The sequence below is a fragment of the Bidens hawaiensis genome, unplaced genomic scaffold, assembly GCF_021521415.1.
Source record: "Bidens hawaiensis isolate Kalapana, Puna unplaced genomic scaffold, B.hawaiensis_p1.1 tig00007049_1, whole genome shotgun sequence".
In the NCBI taxonomy this organism is placed as follows: Eukaryota; Viridiplantae; Streptophyta; class Magnoliopsida; order Asterales; family Asteraceae; genus Bidens; species Bidens hawaiensis.
The window spans coordinates 322,481-343,117 of NW_027491485.1; the positions used below are offsets into that span (position 1 = coordinate 322,481).

General features: G+C 33.6%; 2 protein-coding genes across 2 annotated transcripts; both read left to right on the top strand.

The window, feature by feature from the left end:
• Positions 1-6,649: 6,649 nt before the first annotated feature.
• On the top strand, positions 6,650-9,460 carry LOC143634412 (GDSL esterase/lipase LTL1-like). Its single transcript, XM_077102502.1, has 5 exons — positions 6,650-7,182; positions 7,298-7,425; positions 8,174-8,416; positions 8,898-9,149; positions 9,227-9,460. Exons 1-5 carry the CDS (start codon positions 6,912-6,914, stop codon positions 9,458-9,460), a joined length of 1,128 nt encoding a protein of 375 aa, XP_076958617.1. The 5' UTR covers positions 6,650-6,911.
• A 9,361-nt stretch (positions 9,461-18,821) lies between these two features.
• On the top strand, positions 18,822-20,612 carry LOC143634453 (uncharacterized). The gene is made up of 9 exons (XM_077102535.1): positions 18,822-19,092; positions 19,238-19,340; positions 19,435-19,503; positions 19,596-19,712; positions 19,793-19,866; positions 19,947-20,046; positions 20,143-20,185; positions 20,256-20,318; positions 20,385-20,612. Exons 1-9 carry the CDS (start codon positions 19,029-19,031, stop codon positions 20,610-20,612), a joined length of 861 nt encoding a protein of 286 aa, XP_076958650.1. The 5' UTR covers positions 18,822-19,028.
• Positions 20,613-20,637: the final 25 nt, after the last annotated feature.

A 20,637-nucleotide genomic window follows, 5' to 3' on the forward strand; every position in this document is an offset into this window, starting at 1 on the left:
CATTGCAAACATTTAAGAAAAATAAAATTTCCATTGCGCATGAAATGTCTAGTACAAAATACACTACATTGTTTAGAATTACATAAAAACATCCAAGTATGAAAATCATTGAAGATTTCCGCGCCATATCCCCTTACGTGGCGGGAACATCCGCGCGCGTCGAAGGGATAGAACCAAAATCTTCCAAAAAGCTAATTTTAGATGTTCTGCGTGAGGTGCTCTATGTGTGACTCCATGCGCTACCTAGTTGTCTCCTGAAAGACACGTAAAAACATTTGAATCAGTATAAACTGAGTGAGTTCACAAGTTTTAGTAACTTGATAAATCGTATTGCATCATAATCTTGATACAACCATACTAAAACATATTTCTGATAACATCATAAAACACATGCTTTGTGAATTCGTATTGAAACATAGTTCTGATAACATATTCCTGATAAAACCGTTCCGCGGGTTACGCGCGAACATTTCTGGAAAACGTGCTCGTCTATGCAAAGTGGCGCTGCCACTACGAGCAAAATAGAGTAATACCGTCCCGCGGGTTACGCGCGGACATCTCTGAAAACCGTGCTCGTCTATGCAAAGTGGCGCTGCCACTACGAGCAAAATAGAGTAATACCGTCCCGCGGGTTACGCGCGGACATCTCTGAAAACCGTGCTCGTCTATGCAAAGTGGCGCTGCCACTACGAGCAAAATAGAGTAATACCGTCCCGCGGGTTACGCGCGGACGTTGTGCCGGAAAAACAAGGCGCTCGTCCATGCAAAGAGGTGCGACCCCTACGAGCGGGCTCAATCCCATAGTACTGCCCCATGACCATACTAGGCACTCGTCCATGCAAAGAGGTGCGACCCCTACGAGTGGGTTGATCAAACCAGCAGTCCCTACCCTTAGAGTTCCAATGGTAAAGTGATCACTTACTCGAATCTTGCGCACTTACATCGAAAACCATAGATAACCGTTTGCATTACTCGTAAATATACCATGATAAAACATAATTTAAACACGTGTCCCTCGCCCCGAAAACAGTTTTAAAATAGTGAAAATAGTGAAAATAGGGGCTGTGAGACTCACCTGTGGTTCTTGTTAAGAGACTAATCGAGATTCGGGTTTCTTGGTGTTAGGCTCGAAATTGAAAGTCTAGAATATGATTAAATAACAAGAAATACATATATTATGATCAAGAAATCGGAGAATATAAGGGTTGGAAAGTAGATCTCAAGGTTATAATCTCGGCTTACCTAGTACAGGAACGGAAATGAAACGGATGCTGATTTGCAGTTTTAAGAGTTTGTAGTGTGTTTGGGTGATAATTTAGGTTACATATTTATAGGCAAACTCAAAGGAACACAATCCCTTGCTTTAGGGGATCGTAATCTTTTCATATCTAGGTGTAATGATGATAAAGTATGGAAATTATTATTATAAATTTAAAAGAATGGAGGTGATTGGTCCTAGGGAGTGGTTAGAAAGATTCTGATTGATTTTGACAGGACATGCAGGACTGTGGTTGGTGGGAGTAGGTACGGCTGACAGCTGACATTTCGTGTTACAGTATACTTTTCCTGGTACTGTTGTCAGTGTGCAGTCAAAAGGTAAAAATCTCTGAAACACGTAACTGGTTCCTTCTGGGCGGGGGAAATCCCCATACATTTGAGAAATAGACTGTGTTTTGTGCGTGTAGCCTTGCGCGTATAGCCTTCTGCGTGTAGGTTATTTCTTTGCTGCGGGTAGGTGTGTAACCTTCTCGCAGTCAAGTTTCATTTGTAGATTCTCCATGAGGCCTTGGTATTTCAACATAGTGATCAGTTATGTTGAAGTCAATTCCATCCTGGAGCTTCAGACAAACTAGCTCTCAATGTTCCCGCCATGCGGGGAGGTTAGTTCCCTTTCCGCACGCGCATAAATGATTTGGGATGCACCCGCCTTAGCATCAAGCGGAGTGGTCAACCCATTAGACTATGAAATTAAGTTATGAAAACATAAAGCCAAAACATTCGCGCATGGCGCATATAACATATGCCCGCGCTGATTCTAACATGGCGCGCTCGCGCAGGGCGCATACAACATATGCACGCGCTGATTCTAACATGGCGCGCTCGCGCAGGGCGCATACAACATATGCACGCGCTGATTCTAACATGGCGCGCTCGCGCAGGGCGCATACAACATATGCACGCGCTGATTCTAACATGGCGCGCTCGCGCAGGGCGCATACAACATATGCACGCGCTGATTCTAACATGGCGCGCTCGCGCAGGGCGCATACAACATAATTACCTAATAATTAGGTTGATTACTTGGTTTATGGGACTGGGAAATTACCGGGTGTCACACAAGTCACCCAAGTGATGCGCGTCACAGAAAATCCTCACTAGCGTTCTAAAACAACAATGAGATTTTCTAAGTGTTGGAACTACTATCGAGTCTCTAGACTCGGCACATAACACCTATGCATAAGATACGTTTCGTGTTTCGTTTGTGAATTGTGTGTGTCTCAACAAACACATTGGTGATACGTTACATGTGTGAACAACTACTTACGTGTCAAGTATTAATATTGTACATTACTAGCAATTATCCCCACAAGGGCAATTTAGTCAAAAACATAGCAATTATCTAGCAACAAGCACGTTTCATGTATTTTCATATAGTTCAGCAGCTAGTTCTATCAAGACAGATTTCTACTCGAAAGATTACTCTATTCAACAGATCATAACATATCAATTAATTCACCAAAAATCGTCACAGAAGCACACATGAGTTAGGTTTCCATAACTATTTTTATTCCACATAGTTTACTCACAATGATCAAAACATCACAGTAAACTCACAACAGTCAAAATCATGCGCAACAGAATGTTTTTGTTATTCCCATTAAATGAAAAATCCAATTAATGCAAGACCAACTAGGTTAGGTTCTTAACTCAACATGTTAACTTCCAGAAGTGGAACCAACCCATTTGGTCTTGTAGTTCATGAGATATGATAATTACAAAACAGCCTAACAGCAGGTCTCACAATTCAGATTTGCACTTCAGTTTTGTAAAATAATAAAAGTTAACTTTTACCCGTCCAAAAATTACAAACTTGGACTTTATGGAAACTAGACTCAACCCAGTATACTGTAGTGTTAACAATCTCGACCAATTACCACATTAACATTTAGTTACAGTTGTCTAAACATAACTTACAATCTGTCCAGTACCAGTTTTGAACTTTGATCACATTTAAATCGTTTGAGCAACCAAAACACCTCCAAATCAAGCGTGGTTGGGTTTTCTGGAAACTAGACTCAGAGTACTACCTTTTAGACTCATAAATAGCTCAGTTTGGTTTTATATTTAACAAGTTACATGTCGTTCAAGTTTAACTATCTCTGCTGTCAAAACTCAGCAAGCACAAACAATCGTCTAACATGCATCCTAAGCATACGACATATCTCCAAACATGCAATAAACATAATTATCCATAAAATCAGTAGTAAACCCTCTAGGGTTTATAAACAATCAATGATCTAACAATCTTTCACCGTTCAAAATCACATATGATCATCTAAATCAATAACCGAAGCATAATCAATCATCATCTAATCAAAACAAAGCATATGAACACTTAACACATGAATTACAAAATTAGGGTTTTATGTTTATACCTTAAAAACGCAAAAACGAGCAAAAGGAAGATGAGAGATGCCTAGAAACAAGTGTGAGATGCTCCGATTATGAAAAACAAGGCCAAAACGGAAGTGATATGGTGGTGGTGATGGCTGCCGTCGCAAGAGAGGGGGGGGAAGGGGGCCGATCGGGTGAGAGGGAGAGGGAGGGAGTTAGGGTTTTGTTAATATTATATAATAACATGTTACACAAAGGCCCCTCAACTTCTAATTATTACTTTTCTAGCATAAAGTAACTTGTTTGCATCTTAAGTTAATGTTCTATACAATATTATCAAATAGCACATAAGCCTAACACATAATTATCAAATAATTATTGTTTGGATGTTTTTCGTTTATTCACCAATGGTTTGCGTCAACTCGTTTGCGTTTCGGTGCAATCCCGAAAGACTACATATGTAGTGATTGTCAAGCGTCATTTAAAACCCTAGTTTAAATGTAATGAGATGTGCATTATAGATCAAGTGATCTTAGGTTTGAATTGACAGAGTTTGAATTAACGGAGTTAACCTGAAATTGACGAGTATCACAGTATGTGTGTGTGATATGTTATGTATAAAGGGAATTGTAAATATTTTTAAAGTTAATTATGAAAGTGTTTGTGTAAGAAATTAAATAGCTAATGAATAATAAACGAGCTAAGCACGAGTTTGGAAAAATATTCACGATCCCGACACGAGTTATGGGGAAAAAAACTCTAAACAAGTAGAGCTCGAGCTCTCTTAAATGAAAATGCGTTGAGCTTGAGTTTGACACTTTGACTTGACTTGTTTACGCATTTAAATATGATTGTCACTATACATTTCTAGTATCTAAATGAAACTGATTCACTTTTATTCATAACAACGTTTTGTATATTTTTGCTTTCAGTAAGTTGATATTAAAAATAATCATCTTAAAAGGTACTTGTGAACATAAGAATTTTACAAGTTAGTTTCTTCATGCTAAAATAATTAATGATAATAAAAAAATGATCAAAATTGTTGAATTCTAGTCGAAATAATACATAATTAAAAAACACAATTTATGTTTTCATTGGCAGTATTAGTCATAACGAGAACACGAAGACTTAGAATTAGGCATATTGTTAAAATTTCCTATATTAATAGAAATAAATAGAAATTAAGAATAATAAAATCAATTATTATTGGAAACTCTTATTCAAAACGACATACTTTTGATGGTTTTGCATGTAAGCTTATATGTCTAACGGTCCCATATTCACTTTTCCCTTTATATAATTATAATAAATCCCTATTGTGCAAATAAATTATAGATGGAACCATAAATTTATAGCTAAAAATACAACAAACAATTTTAGATAAGAAAAACATAGTGAAAAAGAGGAATTCAATAGCCGTAAAAGAAGGTATCGTTTTGTTGTTTCTGTTTGAAACTTTGAACAACCGTATTTCGCATTTACGCCAACCATCCACATTATTTACTCCATTGGAAAGTAATATTATCGTTTCTAAAAAAATCAGCGTAATGCTTTACTTTTTATTGCTATTTTTATGAAAATGTATTTATTTGTTGTTTGGATAAGTATAACTACTTTGACGCGTCAACGATACTTGTAACCATTAGGTATTCCAACCGGAAAAAAGTTACATTTATTTGTATATATACTGCTAAATAGGCTAAACATTAAAGTACGTACATGTAGACCCTCAGACTCCGTCATGTATTTGAAACATTGATGTACAAAGTTTTAACTTTGCTATACTATTATTTAAAGATTCAAAATCTGCTACTGCTAGAGACTACCAAACTCAATTTTGATGTTCAGATATTTATGATTAGTAGCAATTTACTCTTGATTTTCATTTGCTACCATTCATAAACATGACTGACAAATCAGTTTTCAAACGATTTTTCGTCAATGATACGAATCCTATGAAACTTCAAAACAACTTTGCATTTAATAAGCGAGACTTCCATCATGGGCGTTGCCCCTAGACTTGTAAATGCCAGAGTGTGCAAAGTGCAAACTCCTTGGTTTCAATAGTACATACTGGCCTAGTGTTCTTATAAAAAAACAATAAACGCGTCAAAATAAGTATATCATTTAAGATTTGTAATAAACTAATAATTCTAGTATCATATGTATTTATACTATATGTAATAATATAAACTTTAGTAAATTCAGTATAGTTGAATCTTGTACTTGTATAAGTGTTTTGTGTGATCCATTTTTTTGGTTATGATATAGAGTTACTGAAATATATGCTAAAATTTAGTTATGACTTATGGTTCATTTTTTTAAACAACACTTTTAATCGTGTAAGGGTGTTAATAAAATATTAAAATTTTCTCTTTTTAAGACTCAAACTAAGGAAACCACTCAAATCACCAATTGTGGTTTGGTTTTAGTTATGACTCAGCTCGGAAAATCAGTAGAATGATGAAAAATGTCAATAGATAGCGTATTAATAACAAACCGGAGAAATGGGTTTCGACGTCAGTGTAAACATGCAAATGGAAAGTAGAGGCAACTGTTCAAACACAATAGGTAACTTTTGTGGCCTTTGTATTCCCAGCATTTATTTATCTAGAGAAAAGGACGGAAATAAAGTAATTAAATAAAAAGTATGTTTATATCTTTTAAATTAAATATATATTTTATGTGTTTTTTACCTTAATTGACATTAAGCTTTGTACTAGAAGTAATGTGTTCTTTACAAATTAAAATTTTTTAAGTGGAAATTGTGATTTATGCAAATCAAGTTTTCTTTTTTTCTTTTTATTTTCTTAACGACAAACAAATTGAGCTCGTAGCTGACAACTTTGCATCCAATAGCTTTTAAATTCTTTATAATATATAAGGCCTAACCAAACAGTCTTTGGCTTAATAATATTAAGGTGTAATGTAATGTGACTTATTCTCAAAAAGTTATAAATTCTAGTCTCATGATGAACACATTGTATAGATTTTAAACGCGTGTAATTTCGTTGTAAAATATAAATACATCATAGGTTTCTTTACAAACCTCCATGTGCATTATAAAAGATCATAAAAGCACAATAATTACGTTAATCCATAGATAATGGATTGCCACTTGTCATAACTATTAGCCAAATAAACTTGGCTTCCATTCCACACTAAACCTTAATTTCCATCCCACATTTATTATACCAATAGACCTCACCTAACTAAAGAAACACTTACACCCATGCACTCCACAAACTCTTGTATAAAACACCACCACTAACCACCATCTTCACCACCAAAACATGGCTACATACTCCTACCTTTCCTCTAACACCACCACCCTTTTGCCACTAGCTGCCATCCTAACGGTAATTCTACTACTTGTAGCCTTGCCAAATAAGGCTCATGGAGCCCCTGCTTTCTTCGTGTTTGGTGACTCGTTAGTTGACAATGGCAACAATAACTACCTCCTCACTAGTGCCCGAGCCGACTCGCCACCCTATGGCATTGATTACCTGACCCATCGACCCACGGGCAGATTCGCTAATGGACTTAACATCCCCGACCTTATTAGTAAGCTATTTATGTTGCATTTGTATTTTTGTCACTTTTGTCACATTATGCTTTTGGCATACGTAACACAAGTCATTATGGTTATATTGAAATGTTATAACTTTTGTTTTTGTAGGCCAAAAGATTGGGGCCGAACCCACTTTGCCGTACTTAAGCCCGGAGTTGACCGGAAACAAGTTATTGGTCGGAGCAAACTTTGCTTCCGCCGGGATCGGTATACTCAACGACACCGGAATTCAGTTTATAAGTTGTTTTTTTTAATTCAACTTTTTACATGAAATTCACCATAAAAATACAAAAGTATCAATGTTTTCATAATCGGACATGTTAGAAACCGTCAACCTTACTGGTTCACTAGTCGAAATGATTATAAAACAAGTTAACGCCATAAATAATTATAAATATACACATATAAGTATATAACGAATTTCAAATAAAATATAACAGTACATTAGTTAAATTATTTTTTTTATTGAATTTACAATATTAATACACACATACATTATAACGTTGTAAATACTAAATAGACACAATATAGAGTGCAACGTACTAAATAGATCACCAAAATGATATTTTAGAAAAAAAAATTAAAATAATTATGATTAGCCAACTGGCTCAAATGAAAGCGATTAAAATACACAAAACCAGACCAGTTACTTGTGTTATTTTGTGTCCGATCCTGAATATAATGATCTTTATCAAAAGACAAAAGGACATCTTACGGATGTTGACCTTTGACTTTGATCATTTCCACTAGATGTCATTTAGATGTCCTTTTATCATAAGGCTGCAGAATTCTATTGCATGGTTATTTTGTTAAAGAAACATGGCCAATACGACATTACGTGATAATTAATTAAATTCCAATTCAAGCATACAATTATTTTATAAAAAAAAGTAAAAGGTTATTTTGACCTTCACTCATATAAGCTTTAAAGGCACTCACTTAATAATGTGACGTCCTTTTTTCATAATAACCGTTTTTGGGCAGGCAAGTATTATAAGGATATCTCAACAACTACGAAATTTTCAAGCCTACCAATCTAGAGTAAGTGCATTGATTGGTCCGGACCAGGCTCAACAGCTCGTTAACCAAGCTTTGGTTCTCATCACACTCGGAGGCAACGACTATGTTAACAACTACTTCTTGGCACCTATTACCGCAAGAAGGCTACAATACACCAATCCTCAGTTTACCAAATACATTATCACCGAGTATCGCAAGATCCTTATGGTAAAACGTATATCAAACACTATTTATGTTGAGTTATAATTCACCGTTGGACACGCAAATACGTAATGTTTAAGAGAAAATAATCAAAATAGCCATTTTGACCAATAAATTTTAATTAATAGCTATGATTTTTTTTTTACAAAAATATTATTTGTAAAACCTCAACTTTGTTATACAATTCAATCTTACTAACTATTAGTACAATGAACGTGTAAATACGTAAAATTTAACATGCCACATTTTGTTGTGTTGCTCAACAAATTTTTTTTTGTCATAGCACAATAGATTTTTTTAATTGTCACAAGAAAAGAATCTATTGCGCCAACAAAGAAATCTGTTGTGCCAAAATTAAAATATGAGGGAAAGCTTGTCGTACTATTTGGAATTTAAAAGAAAAACTATTTTGTTAAAGTCATTGGTCAAGATGGTCACTTTAGTGATTATCTTGATGTATAATTACTAATGGCAAAATTTATTACAGAAATTATTCAATTTGGGAGCTAGACGAATCCTAGTGACGGGATCGGGGCCTTTAGGATGTGTGCCATCCCAACTAGCCGCGAGGGCAGCAAACGGGCAATGTGCATATGAGCCACAACAGGCTGCAGCCTTATTCAACCCTCAACTAGTGCAAATGATCCAAAGTCTCAACCAAGAGCTCGGGTCAGACCACTTTGTCGCGGTCAACGCAATGCATATGCAAAATGACTTCATTGATGACCCTAGAGCCTTTGATGAGTTCCAAACATGAGACTCACATATGCACTATGTCTCTTGTTTATGAGTTTAACTTTGTTGACCTTTTAATTAGGTTTCATAACATCAAAAGTGGCGTGTTGCGGACAAGGACCGTATAATGGAGTTGGAATTTGTAACCCGACATCAAATATCTGTCCCAATAGAGACTTGTATGTGTTCTGGGATCCGTTTCATCCAACTGAACGTGCAAACAAGCTCATCGTTGAGACGATTTACACTGGTTCCGAGAAGTACATGCATCCGATGAACCTAAGCACCATCATGGCCTTGGACTCCATGGTTTAGCACACCAAGCTTAATTAGTATATCTTAAGATTTTATTAATTAATCTAATTATCTGTCCTAATCAAAATGATTTGGGTTACCCGTGGCCCAAGTTCATGTCAGGAAATTGTAATTGTGGTTGTTTAGTAATTATATTGTAACTTCCTAGCGAGAAACATATTCTTAAATGAAGGAACATATGATGTTGTGACATATGTTGGCCATGTTATAATGTGGTTGACATATGTACGATGAAATGCCATCATAAAGTACATCACATCACATGATTTGAACTTGACTTTCGGTAATGTAAATTGATGCAAGGTGACATGAAATTAAAGCACAATACGATTAGTCATAAAAGTTGGTACAATGAAAGCTTGAGGCCCACGTTTCCCTTTTAGGATAGAGAGGAAAATCTAAGTAACATGGTATCATAAATGCATGTTTTCATACATAAGTTGTGGTTGATCAAATTAAATTCGTCAAACGTTAACAAGAAGACGATAAAATTACGAATGTGTCCATTTTTCCGGCTCAGCATACCTATGTAGTCATGTTAAAAATCAACTACGCTTATAGCTATATGATACACAAATCTATGATCGCGTATTAACTTCTGGTCACGTATTTCTTTATTATGACACCGCACAAACATAACATGAAATTCATTATTTGCTATTTTTTCGTGTTAACGAGTGAATACATGTACGTATAATGTTTGTGTGAATATGTGGCACAGTTTTAAGGTTCTTGTAGTATAAAATTTTTGTGTTCATATGTGGTTTGACACGAAAAAACATAAACATGTGTTGAAATTATAGCATCATTAAACAATTTAATACCCATTTATGATACTAGCAAAAGTGCCCGCGCGTTGCTGCGGGTTCACGCAAATTATCTTCTCGTATTGGTTTGCAGTGTTTGGTGTTGTGTGTAATGGGCTATCCGTGCGAGCGAGCTGCCACTTGTGCATATGGTTTGGTGGATTTTTTTTGGGAGGGGTTGCACACAAAAATTTGAACATATCCATACGCATTGGATACATCGTGTTTTGTGAAATATTTGCTAATAAAGTAGGTTTTTATTAGTTTTGTGAATTTTAATCAACATAAAGGATTAAATGTGTGTTAATTGGTGAGTAGTTAGAGTTGAAATTTAATCGGCAGATAAATAAATGCCAAATTAAGACCACTAAATTGTCGTCAACGAATTGTAAAAAAAGGTAAAGTGGTGGGCATATGTGATTTTATTGTGCACATGCATACTGGCATATGCATATATATTAGATCAATGGTGTTATGAATTACTGGGTACTTAGGTTCTAGAAACAAAACTTTTTATTTGGGGCATCACAAACTGACAAGTAGGAATGTGATGAGAATTAAGAAAACGATATGATATTAACAAACTTCTATAGTGTGAGAGACAAGGGTCTCAGTGAAGATTGCCCCCTTTTCGCCCGTAAACCAATTAATGTAGTAGGTCTTCCTAACAGTTTGTTGACGATCGCAATCTCATATAGTTTTGTTGTGCCAACCATAGCAAACAATTTATGTTTGTAACGTAATGGGTAATGGGGATCCAAGAGTGCAAGGATATATAGATGCGATTGCGGGGGTTGTGAATATGGGGGTCCACTTATCTCGAAGTACGGACCATAGGTTGTACGATATTTTGTGCCTTCCCAGAGTATAATGGAGTTGTCAATGTTTCCCAAATGGGCCATAAAAGTTGATTTGATGGAACATGAGGGAAGACCATCTCTTTAACTTGTTTCATTCTCGTTTGAAACTTAATAACAACATTCATAAACACAGACCAAGCCTCTTAATCGACGAAGTGCAACGCATGTTGACATGGAGTTTCGTTTCCCACATAAGTCGTTCTTACATGTTCCCTATCTGTGTTGAAGGGCATTTGTGTTCATGTTGTTGTTTGTGTTAAATAAATGTGTCCTGTAAGGACACCTGTGATACGTTTAATATGCGAAACTCTGTGTCATTGGAATGGTCATTCTATAATCCCAAAGGGTTTCTTATAGTGTTATAAAGGCCATGAGATTCATTTGTTGGTAGACGTTTGTATGCCATGGCTGTGGGTTCTAGAGAAGCAACTCATTGGTTTGTAGAAACGTATGACATAGCAGGTCATCCAAGTGTGCAAATATATTGGTGGTCATGGTTAGTGGTTGGATGGGAAAGCAAATTATTGATCGAGGGCTATAATAAGTTGTTTGCATCAATCAGATAAGAATACCATTCATTCTTGCGTACCAATGCATTGATTTAATCTCATCAATTAAAACCTTATTATGAATCTAAATGTTGTATTGTGATGCTTCAAATGCAAATAAGTGGCTAAGTTTTTTTCAAATTTCAAACTGATATTTTAGGGTTTTTGATCGACATAAGAATACGAGTCGATTGATGTAAACCTTACCTCAAAACGGCGATCCAGTGAAAACAAATAGTGTGAAAGTTGAGACCAGTGACAACTATTTTCAAATTTGGGATTAATATTGACCAACTGTATTGATTTAAGATTATTAAATTCCAAGTTTCCATACTTTTATTATGTTATGTTAATAATTTGGATGGTTGGATGATGGGTTTAAACTAAGCCTGGTAAAACATTCAGGTTGAGTTAGATTGCTTGACTGGTTAAACAAGTTTATGTTAAAACACATTTTAACAAAATGAATTTGGGTTAAATTGTATAATTTCAAAAAGTTTAAATTGTTTTCATGAAGGTGGTGATTTTATTTATATATATAAAAGCACAACTAAATGCCAATGTAACATTTGTTTTATTTATTTATTTTTGTCACAAAATTTTCTAGATGTTTACATTAGCCCCACCAAAGTTTCATTGTTTTAATTTGTGCTCTCTTCATCATTGTTATATACCATTCAAACTTTTCATGGTTTAATTTAGGTTTATTGGATTTTAATAATCCTTATTGACTGGTATTGGCCGATAATAACCCTTATTTATTTTATCACTACTTACGGTCCCAAATTTTAAAAAGTTGGCCCCCAATGGTCCTCCGTTAAAAATGACTTAACGACGTTATACGTTTTCCCGAATTTCAAAATTATTTTTAGAGCTTTTGATCGGAAGGAGGATACGAGTCAATTGATGTAAAATTGATCTCGAAAAGGTGATCCAAAACGACTTGATTTTTGTTAATTGAAAGTTTAAACACCCGAATTAATGCACTGTATCGTCATTTTGGAAGACCCTTTCAAACTAAGTTTTACAACAATTAACCTGTATTATCATTCTGATCGAAAGCCCTAAAACATGAGTTTGGAATTTGAGTATGATGAGTTATTTAATTTAATATGACTTTAAGGCATAAATTTAAATACATACGAAGTTGAGAGTTAAAAATCGTAAACCCTCCATTAAGAGCAAATAGAAAATAAGTGTGAATTATGTATTATCTTATTATCCATTTTTTAAATACTAAAAACATGGCACTTTTGGTATCATATCCTTTGTTTTATTCATATGATCAGAAACTCGTGGTTGTTCGTTAGCTTGTTTAAAGGTGAATCTTATGGCTGCTCGTTAGCTTGTTTAATAATTTGCATGCGAATAGCTTACAATCATATTATTCGAAGTTAAAAGTGAAGCAAGTCTACCTAAAACATATTGCATATTCATAGCATTTTGTGCAACATTGTTCTTTTGTTTAGATGATTGATATTATAAACTTTGAGCATGTTACCTTGTCATCTACATGTTGCGTAGCATTGTTCGTACATATTTAACTTCAAAGCTCAAATGTTTCAAATACCTATAACAGATGTATATTATGAATTGGTTAGTTAAGACAATACAAACTAAATATCAAGAATTAAAGGTGTGCATGATTTACTTTTATTCATTTTTTTGCTAAAATCGAACAAAATATCGGTACTTCGGTTTTTGAATTTTTGAAAACCATTCGAGATTGGTTTTTCGATTCAAAAATTTTGGGCCACAAAAAAGAAAGTTGGCCCAAAAATGTAAAGTTAGCCTAGATCATTTTGTTAATTGATAACTAATTGATTATTATACATTTATGCCAAAGTATTCGTGCTACATATTTGTAATATAATTCTTTTAAATTACTTAAAATAAAAAATAACAACTAAAAATTGAAATCATATGCTGCCATTAATGGTGACATTTATTTAACATTATTGGTACCAAAAATATTTCCTGCAATTTTCTAGAAGAATTTATGCAAGCCGTTTATGGTGGCCGATAAAAACAGTTCATCTTTTGAACCAAATTGAACAGTTGCATTACATCTATGTACAAATGATTGACCTACAATCACATGTTTAAGGGAAAAACAAATTTACTATAAGTGTAACAAAAAAAATTGGTGTTTCTCTTGGTAGTGACAAAGTCCAGGTTTATTGACTTTTTGACAAATAAAATTACAAAACATTAGTTGAAGCATTATTTGGTTATTTTTTATTTTTTGGACAAAAAGTGTCAAATAATTTGTTTTCCAAATTTGTTAATGTTATAATGTTGGGGTAAATGTAATCGGTTTGTTTACGGGTCACGGATCGGCATCTTATCGGGTCACATAGGTTAGATGGGTCAACCTCATTTCGAGTCATCGGTGGATAAATGTGCTAACACCAATTAAAGGAAAAAAGGTCTTGTCCTAATATGTTACTAAAAACTTATATATATTTAAAAAAAAACCGTACTCAAATGCTCATGATTTGCTACAAGATTTGTATTTTAAACAAACAACGATGTTTTGTCTAAAATTAAAATGAAATTAAAATTTTTCCCTTTTAAAAGTAAAAAATGATGGAAAGTAACATATACTTTGTTAAATCCAAGGTAAATAAAATCAACTCAGGATTTGGAAGGAGTAATATACAAACTTTGAAAAGAAAAAATATTCTCTTATATTCAAATCATTGTGTTTTTATTTTATTTGTTTATTACAAAGAAGATGTTTTAATATAAGCTTTTAACAATCTTAGAATTTTCAGTAGTGCTCGTGTATAAAATATATGATAAATAATTAACCAATTACTTTGACCAAATCTTACTTTAGAATTTTATATTTGTCTTACACTGATTTCGTTTATTTTCAAATATTAGTTTTTCAATAAATTTTGATAGTTTCGTATATAAATTCATGCTCTCCTACAGTTTTAGAGTAAATTGAAAATTTCGTACTTATTCATTAAGCATATTTCAAGCTCTATTCTTTAGCTAACGTATTTATATTTTATTTTTTAATCGATTTTTGTCCTTATGCCCAGTAACATATCCATAAATTTGTTCATGAGGGTGCACTGTTTTTATATGCTCCAATTTCAAGGAATCGAATATAAAAAAGTTGGGTCGGTTTTGATGGTTCGTTTTGGTAAGGTTCATCACATAATAAAATTACGAATGCATCCAATTTGATTATGAATTTTTTTAACCGACAAATCCTTCAGAAACCTAGATAACGTTTGAATCTTTTTAAACTTGGACTAAACTAACAAATAGAACCATTATGTTAAAAAAAACATCATAGTTTAAACAAAACCTAGTAACTATTAAAAGCCACAACTAATTAGAAAAGTGTTTCTATTAACTTTGTTACCCTATATATAGTGGCGTCTTGTGCTTGTATTAGACATACATACATACATACATACATACCAATGAATAATAACCTCTCTTAACGGATCGTCAATTGAATTAGGTTTCGGTCATCTCTAATCCCTACCTCATATGTTGGTCAACTTAGACTTCTTACACACACATGTCATGTTAAATATTTGATGATATCACATATACCAACCGATGACTCGGAATGAAGTTGACTATCTGACCTTGTGACCCGATAAGATGCCGATCCGTGACCCGTAAACAAACCGATTACATTTAACCCAACATTATAACATTAAGAAACTTGAAAAACAAAACCTGGGAGTTAAGAACGTGGATAGTCACCATAATAATAGCATATTTAAATCATAACCTTTTGTTTTTTAACTTATTTAGACTCTTTATTTATTATAGAAATCTGAATTTTATATTAATAATCATAATTACTAAAACTATATAAAATCTGACCTTGTGACCCGATAAGATGCCGATCTGTGACCCCTAAACAAACCGATTACATTTAACACAACATTATAACATTAAGAAACTTGAAAAACAAATCATGGGAGTTAAGAACGTGGATAGTCACTATAATAATAATTACATATTTAAACCATAACATTTTGTTTATTAACTTAGATTTAGACTCTAAATTTATTATAGAAATATGAATTTTATATTAATAATTACAATTAGTAAAACTATATAAAATCTGAACATATATTGTGGCTGTTATTACTCCTTATGCCCAATTCATGTTACGATTTGTATCAGACTGCGGAGTACTGCCCAGTCCCTTGCTATATAAATAAAAATACATGAAAAAGAAAATTTAACATTATTGTCTTTTAATTTCGTTGTGTGGTAACGTGTTATTTATCATGCAAATTAATTCTTTTTTTTTACTTTGCACTTTTGAAGTAAAACCGTCAGCATAAGGTTTGCGAGAAGGATAGATGTAATGCATGAGTTCCTCTTGAAACAAAGTACCATCCATCGGTTGTGCTTCTCATTAAACGTTAAGCAGTTAATGCGGAAAAATATCGGATATCGGTCAAGGGTCGATATTTGAGATATCGGTTATTGCGGTGGTAATTCGGTGAGATATCGGTAATTTTAAATCATGCGAAATTTATATATATGCAATGTATTAATAATTAGGAGGTCATCTTAAAGTTATGTTAATAAATATTATTAGGAATTAAAAATGGAATTTAACAATTAGGAATACTAAAAGGTTAAAATAAATTAAAAACTGAAAATTACATCTTTCCATCCACGTTCTCTTCAACAGTTTAACACTTGGGAATACTAAAAGGTTAATATTTTAACTTATTGTATTCTCTTTTCACCCGACCATCTCTCAACAATTACCTTCTTCGTCGTCATTACATCTTCTCCGACATGAAGTCCCAAACAAATTAGGGTTGCGTCCAGGTTAGTTCATTTTTTACCTCAATCGATATTGTGAAAGTTTAATTATGCATACAAGTAAAAATTGGTTTCTATTATGTGTGTTTAATGGAGTTTTTTTTTTGCCTTAGGTGGTTTGAGAGACAGACAAAATAATTGTTTATATTCCTTCAAATCCATATAAAGATGCAAACAGTTCGTTTGGTTATTGATCAACATTATATAGCCCACATTGTGATCGTGTATACTTTGTTATATATTTGACTGATCTTTTTCTTTATTTACTTTGTTAGTTTTTCTGATGAAACCGCAGCTATTATCTCTGTTCTTCAGTATTTTCGTGATGGATACAACATTAATCTTCGTTATGCTTTCTGCAATTCAAGCAGGCACAAATGCAAATCCAACATATTTGGTTAAGGTATGCACTTGACCTAAGAAGTTGACTTAAAAATATTTCAAAGTTTTCTAAAATAAGATTATTTTTTTTCTTATTATGCTGATTTATGCATCATGCACATGGGATGCAGATGCAGCTGTAAAAGTTGGAATCATCCAACATTTAGCTTTGGGCTTACTATAGAATGGTATTAAATTCCTCAACCTACCATTCCATATTCTATTCTTCATTAACTGTCAACCAAACATGCACTTAGAAGCACCAAATTTCATTACAATGCACAACAAATATAAACAACACACAAAACCGATTTATAACAAAAAGATGAGAGAATCTTGTTAAAAAGTTTGACTCCGGTACAACTTCCTTATCCAAAAGCAGATATGTGTTGCTCTTTTCAAGTAACATCAACATTATTTTTTCGTACAAAAACATCAAAACATTCTAATTTCTACACATCATTCCCCCAAATGAGAACCAACAATGATTAGTCCACCATTCTAAATCCAAATCCGGACCATGCTTTACGTTAGTTGTGGTTGTCGTTTTGAACAGTGTATAGAGAGCATAATAAGTAGAGAAAGAGAGTTTCTTCTTCATTGGTATGTGTGTATGTATACACAAGAAGCCACTATATATAGGCTAACAAAGTTAGTAGACATATAATAACACATGAGAGTTAAGAATATGAATAGTCACCATAATAATAATAATAATAATAATAACATATTTAAACCATAACTTTTTGTTTTCTAAAGGATTGAAAAGTAATGTCACAAAAAATGAAGCTTCATGATGTTGTACCAAAAGCTTTGAGAGTTGATGTATATGTTGGCAAATTACTTTTCTTGCCCTATTATGTAATGACTATTTTGTCATTGTCATGAAATTGTGAAATTACCTCCATTGCCCATCACTGTTCCTTTATATATAATATAGATTAAAGGTTTACTTCAGAAATTTGTAATGTTAAAAAGAATGGGAGGACTAAATATAACAATATTGACCAGAGGATCTTCAACCTAGTGGTATCAAGGTGTTAGATAAGACTTTATCTTTTCAAACATTGAGAGATGTCAAATCTCATAGGTGTCAAAAAGTAAATGAAAAAGTGTTCAAAACATACGTAGCAACGTTGATTTTTAAGGGACCGATGATGAATGCGTTGGGCAAAATGAAAGGATTGCTAGAGTTGAGCTGTTTGGGTTACAAGGAGTGACAATGTAACTTCATTTTGACCCAAGTATAAAAAAGAACTCTGAGTTCATCATTCCGAACATAATTCACTCTTTTTTCAGTACATCTATCAGATTTCTTTCTAAATATAGATTTTCATTCACTATGTTTCATTGTATTCTTTTTGTATTGTTGAGTTTTGCTGGAGGACTAGAAGTATCAGAATTCAGTATAGTTTTATTTTCTAGGGTCAAGATACTGTACAATAATGTCTTAACATACGATAGGTACGCGAGACGCTCAAAGGCAAAAAACAAAGGCAAAAATACTAAAACGCTCAATCAAAAATTAAAACGCTCAAAAACATGTTTCGTGAAAAAAAGTAAAAAATTGATCGATTAACGATCCAAATCTGTTTTTTTTTCAGTGAATCGATGATTAATTGGGTATGTATTGATGATTCCGATATGTTGAGATATGATTGTTGGATCAATTTCGTAAATATAGAATTCTTGTACGTTAAGGTACGTTAAAAATTATTATATTGCATCTTTTCTCTTATTTTTTTTAATGTAATCTATTTTTAAGTTAAGTTTTGATTTTAACAAATTGTGTAGAGTTCCACATCTACAATTTTTTATAACATCATCATTCACCGGTTTAGCATTGGGCTCATGTGACATGTCACACGGACTTGATTCAAAATATAACCCTTTAGCCCACAAGTAAACTGGTGGTCCCCACCCACCCCTTGACTTGACCCCCACACCACCATCTTCTTACAACTTATTATTTTCAGTCGGGTCAGAAACCGGGTTGAAATCAGCGTACCACCAATTCACTTCAACCTCCTGATCAACTGCTGCACACCATTCAATTACGATTACTGCACTCGAATTCATCTCAATTAGACGCATTTTGTTACTTGCATGGCTTAATTGAACCACAATCTTTGCAATCGGAGGTCCGTAAACAATGCGTCAAGTCCCCTCGTTGATCAATTTATGCATCGGCGCAATCAAAGATGCAATCCTTGACGGTAAATTTAATCAATTGAGGTTAAATTTTCTTAATTTTGCATGTTCAATTTTATTGCTAGTATCTGCATATTATTAATTGATTTTTTATTGTGATTATTATTATTATTATTATGAAAAGCAATTGATGAATCTGATTGTGTGCAGAAAATGGGAATATATCATATGTTTATCAACTTCCATCAGAGTTGTTTGATAAGCTCTTACCTAACTTACCTCCACTCGCTTTGCAGAATCTACAGGATGCAATGTTTGTTCTTTTCATATATAATATTATATATATTTTATTTCTCTTATTTATTCTTTTTTTTTTTGCTGATATGTTGTTATTGATATATTTTTAGGCCATCTTCTAGCTCTGATGATAGCTCGTTTTCGGATACTTGTATCGCACCATCACGTAAACGAAAAAGGTTTTTAATTTTTTTATATTTGGTTTTGAATGGTGTGTTTGTTTGAAACTTTTAATGTCTAATTTGAACTGAAATGGCGTATGGATTTGTAGATGTGAAAGCTTCGATATGATATGGAAAGAGTTGTATAAATCAAGATGGTCGATCGTTAAACAGGACGAGTTAACCACCGATTGGCAGCAGAGTTACTGGGAAAAACATCTGCAGAAGTATGCAACCTTTTTGAGTTCAAATTTATATTTATTTGTTTGATGTTCTGTTGTATCGTCTTAATTTGGCGTGTTAGCAGTTGCCTTGATGCTACGGCGGAGACGGTTTCAGTCACTTTGTTTGATGGCTTTCTCGGCGACGTCGAGATTCCAGGTAATTGTAGTTAATAATGGCGTGAAATCTCTTTTGGATATATGTTATAATTTTAGTGTTTCTTTTTATAATTTCCACAGATGCTTTGCTAAAATATGTTAGTTATGAGGGGCACATAAACAAGTCAAGAAGTTACTCAAAGTTGGCTTATCATTGTGAACGGTTTGGTCTATATACAAGGTAAAAATCTTAATTTTCATTATCTTATTAGCATAAGCGCGTGCAGTTTACACATGATTGTTTTAAAGCATTCTTTTTGGCTGTATTCAAATGCAGACGTCTGAGACTCCATAGTGTTCATTGTGTTGCGGCCATTGGTGTAAGATGACATCAGAATTATTTGCACTCATTTATTGTATTATTTACTAATGTTTGTACATACGTGGCAGTCCTTATTAAAGAATAGTCGATTGGAATATTTGGAAGTACAATGGCTCAAGTCTAAGGAACAGGTAATCAGTTTATTTCCATGTGTCTTCAATATTGTTTTATTCTTCAATTTTTAATTTATATTTCAGGTTGAGGGTCTCTGCCAACTTCTAGAACAAAACAAGGAAACTTTGGCATCTATTGAATTCGCTCATTGCAAGCTTCCTGCAAATCTTGTGACGGCAATATGTGAGTCACTGCACGAGAAGGGATTTGAGACAAATGTGGTAAACAGTTTCTCATTTAAGAGATCAAGCTTTCTAGACGCCTCACAATTTCCTTTACCTCTTGGTTTTAAGATAACCGAAGGCTTGTGATTTTTTTTTTCTTTTTTTTCACCAC

Coding starts and splice junctions, on each gene's coding strand:
- LOC143634453 (XM_077102535.1), top strand. CDS start 19,029: ATGCGTCAAGTCCCCTCGTTGATCAATTTATGCATCGGCGCAATCAAA. Junction 20,186..20,255: donor ATTGTGTTGCGGCCATTGGT/GTAAGATGACAT, acceptor CATACGTGGCAG/TCCTTATTAAAGAATAGTCG. Junction 20,319..20,384: donor GGCTCAAGTCTAAGGAACAG/GTAATCAGTTTA, acceptor TTTATATTTCAG/GTTGAGGGTCTCTGCCAACT.
- LOC143634412 (XM_077102502.1), top strand. CDS start 6,912: ATGGCTACATACTCCTACCTTTCCTCTAACACCACCACCCTTTTGCCA. Junction 7,183..7,297: donor TAACATCCCCGACCTTATTA/GTAAGCTATTTA, acceptor TTGTTTTTGTAG/GCCAAAAGATTGGGGCCGAA. Junction 7,426..8,173: donor ACGACACCGGAATTCAGTTT/ATAAGTTGTTTT, acceptor GTTTTTGGGCAG/GCAAGTATTATAAGGATATC.